Source organism: Denticeps clupeoides, chromosome 20, assembly GCF_900700375.1.
Source record: "Denticeps clupeoides chromosome 20, fDenClu1.1, whole genome shotgun sequence".
Classification (NCBI taxonomy): Eukaryota; Metazoa; Chordata; class Actinopteri; order Clupeiformes; family Denticipitidae; genus Denticeps; species Denticeps clupeoides.
In genome coordinates, this window is record NC_041726.1 from 16339921 (window position 1) to 16360209 (window position 20289).

General features: G+C 48.4%; 1 protein-coding gene across 1 annotated transcript; it reads left to right on the forward strand.

The window, feature by feature from the left end:
- Window positions 1-541: 541 nt before the first annotated feature.
- On the forward strand, window positions 542-20153 carry htr2aa (5-hydroxytryptamine (serotonin) receptor 2A, genome duplicate a). The gene is made up of 3 exons (XM_028964693.1): window positions 542-1231; window positions 11885-12082; window positions 19414-20153. Exons 1-3 carry the CDS (start codon window positions 721-723, stop codon window positions 20151-20153), a joined length of 1449 nt encoding a protein of 482 aa, XP_028820526.1. The 5' UTR covers window positions 542-720.
- The last annotated feature ends 136 nt before the right edge of the window (window positions 20154-20289 follow it).

Genomic DNA, 20289 nt, shown 5'->3' on the forward strand with positions numbered 1-20289 from the left:
CACAACAAATAACCACCCCCCTCACTTAGTTTCATTTGCCCACTGACCATCAGTATATCACCGTGATCTTGCCATTTGAACAGCAGAAACATATTCAGCACATTTGAGAAGATTTCATTGAATTGGCAAGGACAACACAACCTAGCATAGTATAAAAATTAATAAACCTTTAATATTAGCTTTTCAAAATGTTATAGAGGGCTTGAGTATGTGTTTGAGAGTTACATCTACTGTACATGTAATACAAACGCACAGTAAACAATTCATGGTGATTTTTTGTATATGAATTGCACCAGTATTTTCACATTCATTTGCCATCTTCTTGCTCTGTTTTAACCTCATTGATTTTTCCCTCCTTTATCTGCCATTGTCTTCTGTTACCTCCACTCAGCCCTGAATGAATTCTTCTCCTCTCCCAGCACTTCTCTCTCTCTCTTGCTCACGCTCTCGCCCCCCGATCCTCTCTCACTCCCTCCCTCCTTCTCTGCCTTTATTTCCCGCCGTCTGTGGACTGATTAAACACTTCTCCTTTCCTGACTTCTCTCTGTCGGACTGCTGTGGGAACGTCCACCTGTTGGGATTCCGTGCTCATTTGGGGATTCTGATTGCATGGATTGAAGAGACTCCTGCCGACTGCGCCTTAGTGTGTGTTTTATGCGCGTGTCAGCGGGGCCCTGTGTTGCGGCGAGCTGATGTAGGGTCCGGACCACGGGGGCAGGGATGGATCCTCAGGAGCAGAACCAGCCTGCCTGCTGCATGTTCTCTGCGCCTAGCACACCTGGCCGTGTGTGTGTGTGCGTGGCCAGCAGCATGAAGTGGAAGACAAACATGTCAGGGGTGGTGACCTTTGACCCTGACTCCTGGGACCCAGAGAGACAGGGAATGCTGGGTAGTGTAGTTCCAAGCCTACCTGTGGAATGTAACATCAGTGGCAGCAGACACCTTCCCATGGTGGTGCTCAGCAACCTGTCGCTTGAGGAAACGTTGATTGGGGAGCTGTCAAGATGTGTTACCGTGGTGACTCCAAGGGCAGGACCTAAGAACTGGGCAGCATTACTGGTACTGCTGGCCATTGTTGTGACAGTGACAGGGAATGCGTTGGTGATCGCTGCAGTGATGATGGAGAGGAAATTGCAAAATGCCACCAACTACTTCCTGATGTCACTTGCTGTCACTGATATGCTGCTTGGGCTGCTCGTCATGCCTGTTGCCATGGTCACCATCCTCTACGGTGAGTATAGTGGTGTTGTACTTGTGACACTTGCTTGGCATCTGGGTTGTCTAATTTCGGCCAACGTTCTTAACTTTGGAGAGAAACAACTTGTGACTGGCTGCAATGGAAACAACCTTCACAAGAACAATTCCAGCCTTTTAGCAATCTTCATAGAAGTTTCCATTTATGGCCTAAGCCTGTCATGCACCTCTCAAGCAGTGAAGACTTCAGCCACAAATTACAGTAAAATTTACATAACCATGACAGTAACTGCAGTGCCCTTGCAATTTCTGTCCTCATTCTTCACGAAACTGTGTATGTTTCCACCTTTCCTCCCCAAACACTCCCAGTTTCTCATAGCACTAGTAGTCAATTCATTAAAACGGAATAATTACTGGATAATCGAGTGTCAAGTCTGGGTGGTCCAACCGTCCTGGGAAAATACTAAATTACCATTCAATATGTTTATAGCACCATTTATAGACAATCACTGTTAATAGAAAAAATCCTGATCTCCCAAAATGATGAAAACAAGTATGTGTGTATGTGTGTAATGAACAAATATTTTTGGTGTCTATATTCACTGTTAAAAGACAGATTTATTGGTAGATTTTGTAAATTGATCTTGTACATCTATGTATTTGGATGCATTCTTCACATTTATGTATTTCATTATCTAATACTTTTATTCATCGTGTAGCTTATTGAAATGCTTATGATTACACTGCACAGTACAAAATTCTGAATAATAAAACTAGCTCCATTGTAAAATGTCTTGCTGCTGTAGAGAATGTGGTGATCATGCATGTTCATAAGTAGCCTGTGTTTGGTGCATGATTGAGTGTTTTCATGTGTGAGGGCGTGGTTGTAAAATCTCTGTTCATTTATAGCTCAGAGTGTTTGAAACTATCAGTAAAAATAGCCACAATCGCCATGGTGACACGTCAGAGGGTGACGAATTAGACATTGGGGAACATCACGTCTTTAGTACATCATGTCTTTCTTTGCCCTTCACTCTCTGCCTCTTTCACTCTAATTTCTGCAACATAACTAATGGTCAGTCCATCATTTCGAAGTAGAAAAAAATTAAATGTGAAAAAAGGAAAAAAAGAGTGGTGCAGGAGATGGAACAGAACAGTTGATGATTATAATTCATGCATGGATTTACACATACGCTGACCTCAAAATCTCAAACGGTCAAGGTATCACTGAGATTGCCTTGAGCAAGGTGCCACCCCCACACACTGCTCCCTGTGGCTGCCTTCTGCTCACAGAGGGTGATGGGTTAAATGCAGAGGACATATTTAGTCATGCACATTGTGTGTATCACAATGACAAAAACACACACTTCTCCCACCGACATTTCCCACCCCCATCTCCAACATTTTACCCACCTGTGGTTGTGCAGAACCTGGCTGTAGAGCAGATGCTGGCAGACTGAGGGGAGCCATTTTGAAAAGCTTGTATAGACTTCAATTATTTCTATAACCTTGTATATATAATATAACCTAGCGCTTTTTCTTCTGTGTGGTGAATTGTTCCTTCCCGAATGGCAAATTACGAGGCGACACCATGAGGTTGCTCAAACAAGTCTATTGATGCACAGAAAGCACATGGCACAGTCAAAAAATTGAGTCCCCTCCTTCCTGCACCTGTATACAATGTGTATATAACACATTATAAGAATATGCACACATAAATAGAACATGACAAATGGATACATTGTTAATATAACTAAAAAAATATAACTTATTCCAGCCCCATGTATGTCTCACTGTTTTGCCTGAACTTCGCCCTTTGACCTGGACTGTTGATATTACCATCTTCCCGCCTGTCCCCCGATGCCCCTACCACTCAGTTGTTCTGCCGGACCACGCCTGTCAACCCTTCTTTTGGCTTCTTTCCAAGCTCGAGCACCAGCCGTGGCAAAGACTGAGCATTTACTTTACTTTTACCCAAAGCAACTTACAAGAAGAAGACACCAGCAATTCTCATTCGGTTTCTATAGATTTTGAGTTACAAAACTCAGAGCCCTGATAAGGCCTAACCTGTCAGGAAAAGAACATGCACACATACTCTCACCATGTGCTTCCACCGCCACCGCACATTTCTCTGGGCCAACACCTGCTGCTGAGCTCTCTCACCCCTGTACCCTGCAGTTTCCTGTCTCCTCTCATCTGCCCAAAAGCCAGCACTCCTCTTCCCGCAGCATCTTCTGCTTTTCCATACTCCTCCGGCATGTCTGCAAATGCACTCGTGATAATGTTCCATAATTTGTCTTTGTGTCATTCTGAATGGGCCATAATCAGATGTTCAAGGAACATTACTATTTTGACCTCTGTCTCTGTCACACAGCAGATCAACCCGGTATGATAGTCCTGATTTGGTAAAAGTTTTACTCCGGATGCCCTTCCTGACACAACCCTGCCAATTTACCTAGGCTTCGGACCGTCACCAAGAAACACACTGTGTTCCCAGTGGCTGGGTGGCTGGTTTTTATTTGGAAATCTAATATTAGTCACGGTCCCCTCTAGCTCCACGGTCCCCTCTAGATAAATGGAGGACGCAGGTTGAAAATGAGAAATGCGTATTTTATTTAAAATACGCATTGAAATAACTGAAATGTCCCTGCTTGTAGTGCCACGCCTCTCCTCTAGAGGTCATGTGCGTCAGCGTGAGAGCCGAAGATCGCCTTTGTCTTTCACTGGCCTCGAACCGGCGTCTCCGTGTTCCTTGCCTTAGCTCAAACCCGTGTGTGATTGATCCTCCTGCGCTGGATTCGAACCCGTGTCCTCCGTACACAGTGTGAGCGTCTTTACTTGTTGCGCCACTCACGCACCGGTACATCGCCTGGGATGAACAGCATACGGGAATTCTGCACAGGTAATGCAGGCTACAAACACACACGGAGAGAGCAAGAGAGCAGGAGAGAAGGGGAGACCCAGGAGCTGCGGCGTGGCGGAGCTGTAGTGAGACTAGAGGGGAGAGTTGAGTTCCAGTCCTACCGTGGGGGTTCACTGTCATTGCCGTTAAGGACAGCAGCGAAGGGAGGGGAGAGTTGAGTTCCAGTCCTACCGTGGGGGTTCACTGTCATTGCCGTTAAGGACAGCAGCGATGAACTCAGGTTGTGTGAGGGAGACCAAACGCAGGACTAAAGGGACTGGCTGGATATAAAGAGGAGTGGACAGACCCATTACCGCTAAACTAACCAATCACCGATCAGAAGTCATTATTCCGCTAAGCACCCGTGATTACCACCACTTACCTGTGATTAAGAACAGGTGGGAATAATCAGGGTGCTAGTGAGCCCTGGAAGAACACACACTAATACATGGGAGAGTTCGACCACTGGGGGTGTGGTAGAGGTGGCACGAATGTTAAAGTACCCCCCCCTCCAGGACCGGCCCCCGAAGGGGGGGGGCAAGAGCGGCCTCCTGGCAGCGCAGGGTTACGCCAAGGCCCCGAGGTCTGGGTGCTGGGTGATCCAGCCGTGCATGGTTGAAAGGCGTCCTTCTGCTCTTGGCTGAGGACGTCGCGGGCTGGAATCCACTTCCGTTCCTCGGGACCATACCCCTCCCAGTCAACTAGGTTCTGCAGCCAGCCCCGACGCCCCCGCGAATCGAGGAGTTGCCTCACACGATATGCAGGAACCCCCTCGACCTCCACGGGGAGTGTAGGGGTAGCTTCCCCTTCATCCAACGGTCCAGGGATGACAGGCTTAAGAAGGGACACATGGAACACAGGGGAGACTTTCATGTGCGAGGGTAAGTGCAGTTTTAAGGAAATGGGATTAACTTGTTTGAGGATAACAAAAGGACCTATGTACTTGGGGGATAACTTCTTTGATGGGAGATGGAGATCCCGGTAGGAGAGCCAGACTCGATCACCGGCCTTTAAAACAGGCGCCTCTCTACGATGCCTATCCGCCTGCTTGGTGAATCGATGAACGGCATGCTGGATGTTATAGTGTGCTCCCTCCCAGACCCTCTCTGCCCTCCGGAACCAATCGTCCACCTGAGAGACCTCAGATGGGGACCGATCCCAAAGACACAGAGGTGGCTGTCACCCGAGCACACACTCAAACGGCGTTAGACCGGTAGCGGAGTGACGCAAAGAGTTCTGGGCATATTCTGCCCAGACAAAGAACTCAGACCAGTCGTGCTGCCGATTGTAACAGTATGCCTGGAGGAACCTGCCAAGCTCCTGGAATAAGCACTCAGCCTGACCGTTGGACTCGGGGTGGTAACCTGAGGTCAGGCTGATGGAAACCCCCAGCTTTTGAAAGAAAGCCTTCCACACCCGCGATATGAACTGGGGGCCCCAATCCGACAGGATGTCCTCCGGGATCCCGTACACCCGGAACACGGACTGCATCAGAGCCTCAGCCACCTGCAGGGCAGAAGGAACACTAGGAAAAGGAACAAAACAACACCCCTTAGTGAACCGGTCAACTACAACCAAGATGGTAGTGTACCCTTTTGATTCCGGGAGGTCCGTGACTGGCTGGCTCCCATGTGACCACGGCCTTTCCGGAACCGGCAGGGGTAGTAACTTCCCAGCAGGAAGAACATCAGGTACCTTGGTGACTGCACACACAGTGTAGGAACGCACAATATTTTGCACATCCCACCTCATGGCGGGCCACCAGTACTTAGCGCTAAGCGCTGCTAAGGTCCGACTTACCCCCGGATGCCCTGTCGCAGGTGAGGTGTGAGCCCAAACTACCAGCGCCCCTTCTTAAAGGGAAGCCCAAAATTATGCGATTTTCCCAAAGGGCCACCAAGGCGTTTGAGGAGCTTAAGACACTCTTCACCACAGCTCCAGTCCTTAAGCTTCCGGACCCTGCTATGCCTTTCGTGGTGGAAGTAGATGCTTCCGAGGTGGGATTAGGGGGGGGGCGTTGTCACAGAGCTATGGGTCCCCGGGAAGGTTACATCCTTGCGCCTTTTTTTCAAGGAAGCTGTCGGAGGCAACTATGAAAGAAGAAGAGAGAAACTATGAGATTGGGAATCGCAAATTGCTTGCTGTAAAACCTGCGTTAGAGGAGTGGCGTCATTGGTTGGAGGGGGCAAGACACCCCTTTTCTGTAGTGACCGATCACAGGGGCGCTGCCACAGAATCCCCGGAAGAACCTACGTTAAAATTTAGTGAACCCCAAGAACCGCTGCAATTCCTTTACCGTTGTGGGCTCCGGCCACTCAGAAACAGCCCATATCTTATGATCATCCATGCTAATACCCGCTGCCCAATGTTATAGCAGAGAAATGCTACTTCCCGCTTGTGGAATTCACACTTCAACACATTTTCGAGCAGGCGACAAAGGACGAGACAGACGTGTCTGATGTGGTCGTACTCGGTAGGCGAGTAGACCAGGATATCGTCGATATAGACGATGACAAAGTGCATCAGGTAGTCCCTGAAAACGTCATTCATAAATCCCTGAAAGTACGCAGGGGCATTGGCCAGCCCATAGGGCATGACCCAGTACTCATAATGACCAGACGTTGTGCTGAACGCAGTCTTCCACTCGTCGCCTGCTCGAATCCTAACCTGGTTGTAGGCACTCCGGAGGTCGAGTTTAGTAAAAAAAACCCGGAATTGCTCAATAGCAGATGGGATTAGTGGAAGGGGGTGTGGATACCTCACTGTGACCACATTGAGCCCTCGGTAGTCAATGCAGGGCCGGAGTCCGCCATCCTTCTTCTCAACAAAGAAGAAGCTAGGGGACCGCACAATATATCCCTGCCTGAGGGACTCGGCCACATACTTCTCCATTGCCCGAGTCTCTGGCTCAGACAACGGATACACACGCGACTGAGGAGGTGTTGCTCCAGGCTGGAGATCTATGGCGCAATCCCAAGCGCAATGTGGTGGGAGGCTCAAGGCCTTGGAGGCACTAAACACCTCTGCCAGATCAGAATAGTGAGGGGGAACAGAAAGGGGTGAATCAGCTAAGGGGCTTTCAACGGAAGTAGAACTAATGGAAACGGGTGCCACATTGCAATGAGAAACACAAGATGGTGACCACGCGGTAATAGTGCTTTCGACCCAATTGATGTTGGGTTTATGCTGACGTAGCCAAGGTAAATCCCAGCACCAATTGGGTGTCTAACATGGGTAAAAAAAACTCTAGGGATTCAGAATGGTGAGGGGGAATAGAAAGAGTGACCAATTCAGATTTGTGAGTGACTGGTGCATTACTGACGGGGTGACCATCCATGGCCCGAACGGTGATCGGCTGTGGCAACTCCACCTGGGATATCGAGAGAACCGAGACCAGGGATAAAGAGATGAATTCCCAGCCAATCCCGAATCTATAAAGACAGACACAGGGATAGTGTTATCACCCGGGGAAATGACACCAAAAAAAAAAACTGAGAACTGAATTGGTAGGATGTGGTGGATACTCTTAATACTAGCCCCCTCTGGAACTCGAAGGCGCGGACACCCAACTATGGAGTGCCTTGGGTCCGCGCAGTAGAGACAAAGTCCTAGCTCTTGGCGTCTCCTCTTCTCCTCCGCCGACAATCGTGTGGACCCCACCTGCATGGGTTCCTGGGCAGCTTCCACACTCCCTGGATCAGGGGCAGGAGTCTCTGACACCGGATAGGACCCGAGGACGAACGCATCTGGAAGAAGTTGTGGAAGTAGTCGCAGGTGCCAAGCGCCCTTTCCTGCGCAGATGCTGGTCTAGCTTAATGGCCAGAGCTATCATGGCATCCAGCTCTAGATCGGGATCGCGGCAGGCTAGTTCGGTCTGTAAGTCTTGGCTCAAACCGTTCTGGAACACTGTTATGAGCGCAGGCTCATTCCAGCTACTATCTGTGGCAAGGATCCGGAATTCGATTGAGTAGTCTGCCACAGAGGCATTGCCCTGCCTGAGCTGCAGGAGACACTGACTTCTCGACTGCCCCTGGTCCAGGAATGCAGAGTAAGACGTAGTCTCAGGGCCTCCTCCCCGATACACGGCTGCCACCCAGTCATGAACATGCCCAGAAAGCCGCTGGATGAAGACAGAGATTTTCTGAATGTCAGTAAGCTCAGGAAACTTCGCAAAATACAGCTGAAAGGAGAGCAGGAAATTCCTGCAGGTACCCGGATCCCCGCTGTAATGCTCCAGCAGCGAAGCATGATGGTGGTTGGAGCTGCGAGGCTCCACTGTCGTGCGGGCGGAGCTGGTGGTCATGTAGGGAACTGCAGGGCATTCACCACTTGCTGGAGTACCTCAGAGAACTGTTTCAGCTGTATTTCATGGCGGTAAAGGATAGGAAGCAGAGGGAGGAGTCCATCTTCTCTAGTTCTGGTTCGGTCTTCTGTCACGTTCCCCTCTAGCTCAGGTGATAAATGGAGTATGCAGGTTGAAAATGAGAAATGCGTATTTTGTTTAGACTCAGGGAAAAAATGAAATAACTGAAATGTCCTTGCTTGTAGGGCCACGCCTCTCATCCAGAGGTCGTGTTGCGGGATCTTCAGCGAGGCCCTTAGCGTGAGAGCCGAAGATCACCTTCGTCTTTCACTGGCCTTGAACCGTCACTTCCAGGGGGGTAAACGACGACCACAGCAGCATTCCTCCAGCGAGGAGATGGGCAGGCTCCAGCCCAAATGGCCATAGTACTGCCCATGGGAACTAATCGCGCCATGGGCCCAGGATGTCCGCAGGGTGGACATTCGGAGTCACAGGTGGGAGGACAAGGATGACGAAAGCGGCGATGACGTTGATTTTCTTTGGGCGGTCGCTGCTGGGATGGCTCCGCCCATTGCGAGCATCTGAGATCGTCGCGACATGTGTGATGACCCACGTGACTTCCGGGGGTACGAGGAAGACGAGGGAGACACGGACGATGACGAGAGTGACGAAGACACTGTGCCCGTCCCAGATCGTCACAAGGTCCGTGGAGACCCACGTCCCTCCCAGCAGTGTGGGGACAGCTGGTGGAAGAGGGCGATGGGAGGTCCCCAGCCAGCAACTGCGCTGCCGGGACTGCCTTGCGGGGAGAACGCCTTCCCAGCTCCGGTCGCCGAACCGCCTTCCCTCTGCCCGGACGTTCCCCAGCAGAATGGCAGCGCAGCACCAGTGCCCCCGCCTGCTGGAGAAGACGTCCACACCCCTCCACGCCACACACCCACCACCATCTCCAGCGATATGCCCAGCCCCGTGGGGGACAGCCCAATGGCCCCAGGACCCTTCAGTGGGGCAGCAGACACGGGTGTGATCACCATCTCGTGTGTCTGTCTGGGTCAGCATGGGGCTGGGGCACAGCCCTCTGGCAGCAGGGAGAGACAGACAGAAGGAGTTTTCGGGACTTCCTGCTGAGACTGAGGGCGGAGTTCGATCGGCCAGAGCCTGCGCCAGGGATCGAACTCTGCCCCTCCACCACATCCAGCGCCAGTCAGGATCTGGGGCAAGAAGACCCAGCATTGTGGGCGACGAGAAGGTCGCTCCTCCCGAGATCCTGGCTGTGCCCCCTGAGGAGGTCCCGGAGAGCCCAGAGAGGGAGCCAGACGACCCTCTCTTGTGTTTGTCTCTGTCTGTGTGTGTGTGTGCATGGCATATGTGTCCGTATGTCGCCCCCACTTCACCTCTTTGTGTCCACCAGATGGCGACCCAGCAGCGGAGCCAAACCCCAGGGAGGGAGTTCCTAACCTGACTGCACTGGTCCAAGACGAGGTGGACAAGCCCCAAGGTACCCCTAAGTCCAGCCGGGGGGGGTGCTCCCCCAAAGAATTTTTTGGGGGGGTGCAGTTTGGGTTGGGGGCTCCTCCTGAGGGGAGGGTAGGTGGGGAAGCGATGGAGCTGGGTCCTCCGGTAGCTGGTGAGGAGGGCGGGCCAGGCATGGGCCTGTGTCCGCCTCCAGAGGGGTGGAGCGCCATAGAGCCCCCTGGTAGTCATGAGGACCCAGCTGGGACAGGCAGGAAGAGGGCCTGCTTGTCTCAATGGAGGCAGAAGGATGGTCTGGCAATGCCCTCCCCTTGGCACCAGGGGCGTGCAGTGAGAGGGGCTGCACGTGCCGAGAAGGCATCAGCCTGGGGTGCCTGGAACAGTCGCCGGAGGCTCCGGGACAATCTCCCTGCGCGGTGCAGGGGGTGACACAAGACGTGTCAGAGGGGACGTGTGGAGACAGGGCCCACATGTACCCAGATGGATCGGCCCTGATTATTGTGTGCAGGTACGAGGGTCCGGGGCCGCCATGCGGGACCACGCCAGGGAGCCAGGCCGAGGGTCCGGGGCCGCCATGTGGGACCACGCCGGGGAGCCAGGCCGAGGGTCCGGGGCCGTCATGCGGGACCATGGCGGGGAGCTAGGCCGAAGGTCCGGGGCCGCCAAGCGGGACCACGCCGGGGAGCCAGGCCGAGGGACCGGGGCCGCCACGCCTGACCTCGCCGGGGAGCCAGCCCGAGGGACCGGGGCCGCCACGCCTGACCTCGCCGGGGAGCCAGCCCGAGGGACCGGGGCCGCCACGCCTGACCACGCCGGGGAGCCAGCCCGAGGGACCGGGTCCTCCAAAGGGAGGATACAGCAGGGCAGGAGCCCTGTGGTTGCCACCCTCCACCCCGCCGCGTCCACTGATGGTACTGCTGGGGCTCGGAGGACGTAGCCCTTGGAGGGGGGCTCTGTCAGGATTGACTGCAGCTGTGCTTATCACAGGTGGCCAATCCTGACGGCACATAAAGGCCGGACTTTTCCGCCCCGGCATTTTCGTGGACGTTAGTGCACTATGTGAATGTGTATTTTCAGTTCTGGCAATCGCCACACTTCATTTAAGTTCAATTGTTTTCGGCCACCGAGCTGCATTTGTTTACTTGTGTTTATTGTTTATCATATAATAAAACCCCCTTCCCAGAATGTCAGACCTCTGCGCTTCCTTCCCCTGTAAGTCCGTAGTCGTGACAATCCATCTGAAATTGTGACTGCAGACACTGCAGTGTGAATATGTGTGTCTATATGTAGAAAATCTCATTTAATTGATTGTGTTGCCACAATTTGCCGTCCAACCGACACTGCTTCTTATGTAAAACTTGCAGATAATTTGTAGGAATATACTCAGAAAATTCAAGTGTGTGGTCAATCAGAACCAACCCGGTTCTGAAGATCAATTTCAAGTTGATAAACGGTCAATAGGTGAAGCAGATACAGCTATGCAGGAGGTTTACAGCAGGGAACAACCAAACTCTGCTACCAAGGTTGTTATGGTGAGGATGTGGAATGACATTGACATGACACACAGGTCATACACCATGACAAGACTGAAAACAGTAGGTTTATTTTTTCTGCATAGTGGGGCATGCAGACTGTGCAGAAAAATTTCAGCAGGTGCTGAGGACTGTGGCTTGCAATATCTGGCTGAAGGCCTGGAGAGCATTTTAATAATGATATTCTACAGACATCACTGAAGCATGGTGGAGGTTCCTTGAAAGATTTGGGCTGCATCTCTTGCACATGGAGTTGGAGATTTGGGCAGGATTCATGCCGAGGAATACAGGCTGAAACTCCATGGACATGATAGCATACGTTGATGCTGTTTTGACGGTAATGGCTTGTCACGTCAAATAATTAATTTGATTTAGAATACTCTTCTGTTCATTTGCTTTGTTAATTTATGAGAATAAATTATAATGTAGACATATTCTGTATGTTTATGCATTTAAAGCTCATATTGTGTATATGTGCAGGTTACTCCTGGCCTCTGCCCTTTGCTCTGTGCCCGCTCTGGATTTACCTGGACGTGCTGCTATCCACAGCTTCCATCATGCACCTGTGTGCCATCTCATTACATCGATACTTTGCCATCCGCAGCCCGCTACAGAGCAGAGCCACTGCCCGGACCAGGGCCACCACCAACGTCACAGCTGTGTGGGGTATCTCTGCTGGTGAGACAACACCTCTAACCGTTCACATACACAAAATACAGCCTTTCGTTTGTCCAATTCAGCCATAGAGTCTCTGCAACATTTACATTTATGGCATTTATCAGAGCAACTCAGGGTTAAGTGTCTTGCTCAGGGACACAATGGTAGTAAGCGGGATTTGAACCTGGGTCTTCTGGTTCATAGGCGAGTGTGTTACCACTAGGCTACTACCACCCCACTGGATAAGCAAGCACTGGATACCATCTGCCATCATGCCTACAAAGGAACACTACAGCACAGCACACGTGCACACAAAAAAATGTGTCCTCTGCTTTTAACCATCACCCATAGTGAGCAGTGGGCAGCCATGACAGGCGCCCAGGGAGCAGTGTGTGGGGACGGTGCTTTGCTCAGTGGCACCTCAGTGGCACCTTGGCGGATCGTGATTCGAACCCTCAACATGCAACCTGTCCTCGGCTGAGTGTAAGACAATATCTAGATAGAGGGTTGTTAGTCAGGAGTATGAGGGGTATTACATTTACATTTATGGCATTTGGCAGGCGCCCTTATCCAGAACGACTTACAACATGCTTACAAGTTACCATAGATGAAGTGATCAGTTCTGGTTCATTAGGACCCCCAACCATGAATACAATCTTTTTATTCACTCTTGTTGTAGATTCTGTACATAAGTTAGACTGTCATGATCCGGACCGGCAGGGGTTGACTCCGGATCCTGAGTCCGGACCGGAGTTTCATGTTTGTCCTGTGTAATGTTCCCTGATCGTGTTCACCTGCTTTCTATTTATATAATTGTATAAAACTATCCTGTTCGTGTCTGTTCACCGTCGGGTCATTGTGCGTGTTGATGTTCCCCTGTCTTGTGACGTTTGTATTAAACCCCTGTCCTGTGATCGTGCGAATGCGTCCTCCTTCATCGCCATGTCCAGCCCACCCATGACAGAATGACCCGACCATGTGGACGCAGCCGCTCTACGCCCCGCTGAGATCCAGGGAACCGTGGATGGTCGGGAGGACGTCTGCTCCACAGATCCATGTTCAAGGTTCCATGTATGGACGTCCCCCGACACCGCCGTCTCGTCCGGATTCCGCACCTCCGGTAATCGCCAGTTCCCCGCCATGATCCAGGTCAGGTTTTTAATCAGTTCCCCAAGCGTGGCAGACTCTCGGCGGCCTACGAAAGCTACCGTGGGGTTGAGAGGATCTGTCACGCGGTCCATGTTCCCCCTGGCGATTCTGGAGGCGGGGGAGTACCGACGAATCCGTGCGACCGGACCTCGATGGCCTACGAAAGCTACCGTGGGGTCGAGGAGACCGGTCGCGCAGTTCAGGTGCTCCCGGCGTTAACCGAGACGAGGGAGGCGGCGAACTTTCCAGCGCGGCGTACCGGAGACTGACCGGAGTGACGGTGCCTGCGGACTGCGGACAGGATGCCGGTCCCCCACGGACCAGCCGTGCTTTGCCCCGGGCCTGACGCCGCCGGTGCAGGACAACCGCCACTCGTCCTTATGGACTTCTCCCCCCTTTCATGGACCGTTTTGTGGGCACTCCCAGGTGGTAGTGCCTTTGATGGGGGAGTACTGTCATGATCCAGACCGGCAGGGGTTGACTCCGGATCCAGAGTCCAGACCGGAGTTTCATGTTTGTCCTGTGTAATGTTCCCTGATCGTGTTTACCTGCTTTCTATTTATATAATTGTATAAAACTATCCTGTTCGTGTCGGTTCGCCGTTGGGTCATTGTGCGTGTTCATGTTCCCTTGTCTCGTGTATTTTATATTAAACCCCTGTCCTGTGATCGGGCGAATGTGTCCTCCTTGAACAAGACAAGTGAGATGGAGCACAATGTTGAAACTGCATTTGCATCAGATGCTGATTGTTGATGTGTGTTCCACTCTGAAATGCCTGGGACTCCTCCTTGGTGTATAGATGTACTTTATTTATTCAGTTTGACGTCATACTTGAAGAACTGCTTGCATTTCCTGTGCAATTGTGGAACGAAACATCCCTCTGACAACAGTCCAGACCTTTCTCATGATCCTCAATAATCTGAAGTTTGGGCCATTTGTCGTATACTGCCTAGAGTAAAACTCTAGAGTGTGGGTTAGTGGATGCTTTTGCTTTTCAGATGGTGTCCAGGATTTCCTGCCATGTGGGTTCTTTTACATCCAGCTTAGCTGCTTGCTGTTGAGGCATGTGAATGTCCCTGCAAATGTCCCTAACCAAAAGCCTTGTTTTCATTAACAATGTAATTAAATTTTTTTAATCAAAGTGTTCCATTTTTTTGGAAAACTTTTTTTCACCATAGAAGAAATGTATGTTTTTGTCAAAATATACTCTAATATTGCAGATGCTTAAGATGAAGGCTTCCAGCCACCAGCAGAATCAACCAGCAGCATTCAAAGTCAAAATGTAAACAAGAGAAGACAACTGAAATTGGGGTGAAAAGGTTTTACTGCACACCTAGTACACTTTTTTTTTTTTTTTTTTCCACTTTTTTTTTTTTTTTTTTATTTAATGACCATTAGTGACGTTTCAATAACTTCTGGACTCAATACCCCCCAAAATTTGCACAAATTTTCACTTTACACATTTGCACACCTTCACCCTACCTGTTACACATATTTTTTTTGTAATATTTTATTATGGTTTCAATATTTGCAAATTGGTTCCATTAGCGACAGCTATAGACTTCAATATTGCAAAAGCATTTCTGCATATTATACCATATACGACTGTGTACTTGTTAAATAAAATTTTAAATTTGAATTTATTTTTTCCAATTTCCTATACTGAACAATAATAGGAAAACATCAAAACAAGCTGACACTGATGAATGTTAATGAATAATGGGTTCTAAAATTCAAACAGATTCAAATAACTACACACAACTAATCTGCTCTGCTCCAAATAAAGAGGTGCAGAAAGTACATAAAGTTCCCGAACCAACAAACACCTGAAACTTTATTTTTAAGCCTGAATACAATCTTCCTAAGTCCTCATTCAATACATTGTACAATACTTTCTTCAGCCTAAGCTATATTGGTTGCTATTAGTAATGACTTGAAGTCGGAACTGAAAGAAACTGACAGAAACAAATCCAAATGGATTTGAGGTACCATGACGGATTTCATGAAATGGTGTATTATGAGCAGTCAGAGGTTCTCCTGTATTTCTATGTAGCTGTGGTCTCTCCAGCATTTATATTCAGGTGTTTTTGTTATCATATTTCTGGTGTCTTTTGCTGAGTTGCTATCCACTCACCTGTTGATTTCAGCCATCATGCTGCTTTTGCTTTGGTCGTGCTGGGTGACATGTTACCTTGGAGTGTGTGGGCATTTTTTTCATTTAAGGATTGTGGTCAAAAGGCAGATCTTACATGTCTTACAATTTAGATCTATATTTTTAAAATAAAAATTAGACAATTACACACAACTAATATACAGCTAAAAAAAGACCATCTGAAATGCTTAAAAAACATGCACTCAACAACACCCAGCTGAGAGAAACTAATGGAAATCTAAAAACCAACTTTATGGAGAGCAACTTTCATTTGTTATGTTAAGTACAACTGAAACTGAAGACACCACAGATAATAAACAGTTTATTAACATACAAAATCATAACTATTGCTGATTTCCTCCTCCTTGAACCGTCACCTTATGTTTGAGAACCCTAATGATTTGTCATGGGGTAGGGTCTCCCATGACAAATTGGTCTTAGGTAAAGGGTGAGACAAAGAACAGTTCAGAAGATCTTTCATGGAAGGAAAAACAAAGAGCCAGTGAACCCAGCCCGCAGGGTTACCGGGGTCCCAATCTGGAGCCAAACCTGGGGTTGGGGCCCATAAGCAAGTGCCTGGTGGCTGGGTTTTTGTCCATGGGACCCGGCCGGGCCCAGTCCGAACTGGATACATGGGCTCATCCAACTGTGGACCCACCACTCGCAGGAGGAACATGAAGGGTCCGGTGCAATGTGCATGGGGTGGCAGACCTGGCAGGCGGGAGCTTTGGCGGTCCGATCTGGTGTTGGTGCGAGAGTAGGCATGTCTGGTGTTGGTGTAAGAGTAGGCGTATTTGGTACTGGTGTGAGAGTAGTTGTGTCTGGTTTAACTACAGTTTTTTAAAGAATAGGTGCTAAAAATGTGAATTTCAGCGACTCAAGATATTCAAACATCTAAGGGGAGTTCATTCCACCACCTGGCAGCAAAAACACTGAAGAGTCTTCCTGAAGCCATAACCACAACCAACACACACTTTCCAAACCAAATTTGTGTGTGATGTCCTCTTACTGCTACTTTACCCTTTTTGTCACCAAAGACTCACTAGCTTGGGCAATGACATTAATATCATATGATGTTATTGAATTCTGTCAATTTTTGGTAAATGTCAAGAGCATAAAAACCATAGCAGCATTAGAATACTAATAAGAATGATAATTCTGTAATATGAACAGATGAACTCTGTGCTTATTGGTTCTTACTGATTTGTTTGATTCACCATCTAACCAATGATGCTGGAACAAGGATTCATAGACACGTGCCAACTGGTTGGTGATGGCATGCGGCCACCATACGGTTTCCTGTCATTGTGCTCCATTTGTCAGACAGTCCCAGATGGGACAATGAATGGCATCACACAGTATGTCACATGCACTGCTGTTATCACAGTTTGCAGTAGACTGTAATTGAACAGAGGTCTGGCTCAGATGTGATACAGAGTGAATAGCTGTGTGAAAATGACAAATTACACACACACACACACACACATACACACTGCTTTGTATGAATTACTATCTAGCCAATTTTAGTTACAAAAAAATGTAATAGGCTATGTGTGAGTTTAATTATGATTTTGTATAATATGCAGAGCCTGATTACTACAAATGAACTGGAGAACAGAACATAATTTTAGTTTAAGAGTGTGGAGGATTGTGCGCTATGGGAAATAAGGAAAGCATTGTTCGATGAGCTGAAAAAGTAATTAATGATTCATTGCATATTAAATTAAATTGAATAATTGTGACACTAAAAATTTTGTTTGACAAAGGAATATTTTAAATATTCATAAGATAACAACCCCCCACCTGCATATTTTGTGTGTTTATAGATGTGGTAACTTGAAAAATATGTGTGTGTCATGCCATGCTGGGGTTTGAAGGATGTGCACACTCTTGACAATTACATGAAGCAGATTTTTAATAAATGGAAACTAAAACCTTGGCGCAATAGTCGGAAAAAACTAAACATAAACAGGCTTACCAAAAAACAAGAGAGGAAAACAAGCATTCATGATCCTCTGAGCAAGACACAGAATTCATTCACAGCACTACTAAAGATTTAGTTGGTTCATTTGTAGGGCTGTCAAAATGAATATTGAATTACATTAAATTAGATTATTAACTCCATTCATGCAGTGGCATTTTGTTTATTTCCTTTGTGCGGTCTGATCTATGACATGGGTACAAAATTTATCATGGCTGTAGACAATCCTTACATTTCCTATATGTTTATTTTGCGTAATGTGGGAAGACAACACATGTATTTTGTATATAGGGTGGAAGAAGTCCCAGTATCAAACCCCACTTATTTCCATTGCGTCCCTGGGGAAGACACTTAAATCTGAACTGTCTCTGTTACTCTGCATAAAATGCAATACATGTAAATGTAAAACAGTGGAAGAACCCACAATTTGTTGGTCTGTGGTGAGGAGACGAATCTTGATGCAGATATCATGACAGTGTAAAGTGCCTTGCCTGATTTCTTCTCCTGTGCTGGATTCCCCTCACTGTTTAAACTGCCTGCCTTCCCTGCCATCTGTGCTCAGCTGCATCCTTTCTGTCTCTATATACCCTTTTTTAACTGTGTTCTTTGCTAGTTGAAAATGAGATTGTTAAGTAAATGTTTCTTTACCAACCTGCACCTGCGTTCCCCCCCTTCATTGCAGCATTGCGGTGTGCTGTAAAAAGATAGTGTGAGGTAAAAAAACTTCTGCTTTGATGTGAAGAAATAAGTCTTTTAACACAATGTCAAGGATGTTAATGAACTGTGTTGCAAAGATATTTGCAGCAGTTCACTATGTCTCATTACACCACTGCACATAGGTGAGGTGACAGTGACTTACTGTGGCATCAAGCCTGACCTCAGTACAGCAAGAAATGATCAAGTGATGCACCACGGGGGAAATTCGAACCTCTTGTCAATAATGTAGAAGGTACCACCCCCACTCGCATTGTTGAAGTTTATAAAATTGACAGCAAAGCCAACGATGGCTATCCCTCTCCATCACAGTCCACCACTCTCATCTTCTGCTAATGTCACATCCCATCCCAGGAGTGCCTTGGTTTCTAAGGGGAAATTCTGTCTTTTTGGTTCCCATTTAAAAATCTAAATAACAAAATGCAAAGTGAGCAAGCAAAAGGAAAAATTACTTGATGTTTCTACCCTTTGCCTTTTCTTATTGGTCCACTTGGCAGGATTATATTCAGGTGTCTGAAGAATTAAATAATTTATTTCACGTGTTTTATTTAAACACAATCATTTACTGAAAAAGAAGCACTTGCTGAGATATCCTCTTTTTAAAAAAAAATAATAAGGGGCATTCTTACTTACTCTTACTCTCTGTAGTGTAAGATGGGAAGTCACAAGTCAATGACATTCAGCATTTTTGTTTTGCATAGAGGTTCATCACCTCTGTGTTCACCGTATCTTTGTCAAACGGCTTCCCCCCGAGCAAGAGGCGTGAAAGGCCAGCCATTTGTTTGGGGTCCCCCACTTGTGTCTTGGTCGGGCTGAGACACACCCAAGCAGGAGCCGTCAAGTGCCGGCAAATGGCTTGAGGTGTCGAGACGAGAGTGACAGGGTGGAAACAACAAATTCTGATTGGTATGTGGCAACTTCCTGGGAGTCAAATGTATAAAAGAATTTTCTCTGGTGGACTCTGGGCACTTGCCTTTCCTTTCCATCAGGCCTTTCCCTCTCCATTTTTTAAATGGACCAGGCGTCCTCTCTGCAGATTGACTCCTGGCTGTTCTCTCTCTTCCTCTATCCCTTTCTTCTTTCTTTTTATTTAGTTTTTTTCTGTAACATTGGTACATTTTTGCATACAATATTTACATATTGTATGTAAAAACTACAATCTACTGGTGTTAATAAATTAGAAATTGTTCATTCTTTAAACCTCTATTGTGCCATGCCTCTTTGTGCCAGGTAACATCAGAGTGGTTTTAATACTGTGCTTTGTGCAGAGAGTTTTTATCTCTTTTACAATAATATTTCACAGTACTGTACTTTATAGCAACCTGAAGCTTTCACCCCTCTTTTTTGTCTTTGTAGGCATCTCCATGCCAGTGCCGGTCCTGGGCTTCAGGGATCACTCTAAAGTCTTCAGAGATGGCAGCTGTCTGCTTACAGACCCGTCCTTTGTTCTGATTGGCTCCCTGGTAGCGTTTTTTGTGCCGCTTTGCATCATGGTGGTGATGTACTTCCTGACGCTGCGCGCACTGCGAGCTGAAGCCACACTCTGTCTGGACCAGCTGGTGCCTCGCCCCAAATGGGGTGGAGGCCTGGGCCTGAGTTTCCTTCCTTCCCCACCAGTCCCTTCCTTCTCTCCACCCAATAGGAGGTTCCTGCGACGTTCCCTCAGCCAATCACGGCCTGCAATTGGCTGCCGCAGTATGCACTCCCTCAGCAATGAGCAGAAGGCCTCCAAGGTGCTGGGTGTGGTCTTCTTCCTCTTTGTGGCGATGTGGTGCCCGTTCTTTGTGACTAATGTGCTGGCGGTGGCCTGCGGCACCTTGGCCTGCAACTCCACTCTGGTGGGCGGCCTCCTGAACGTGTTTGTGTGGGTGGGTTACCTCTCGTCTGCCGTGAACCCACTGGTCTACACGCTCTTTAACCACACGTACCGCCGCACATTCTGCCGCCTGCTCTGCTGCCGCTGCAGGAGCCAGGAGAAGCCGCTGCAGCTCATTTTGATGAACACCATTCCACCACTGGCCTACGCCTCCACACGCCACCTGCCCCTTGGACCCATGCTGACCCCGCCCAGCCCCGCCAGAATCAGCTGCATGTAAAAGAGGTGCCTGACCATGTCAGGAGTGGGAGGAGCATAGGAGAACAAAAAGGAAACCTGTTGTGTGTGTTGAAATGTGTTTTTTTATATAATGGTTAGTGTAAATGTTTAGTGGTTTGGCGAATCGGACTGTGATA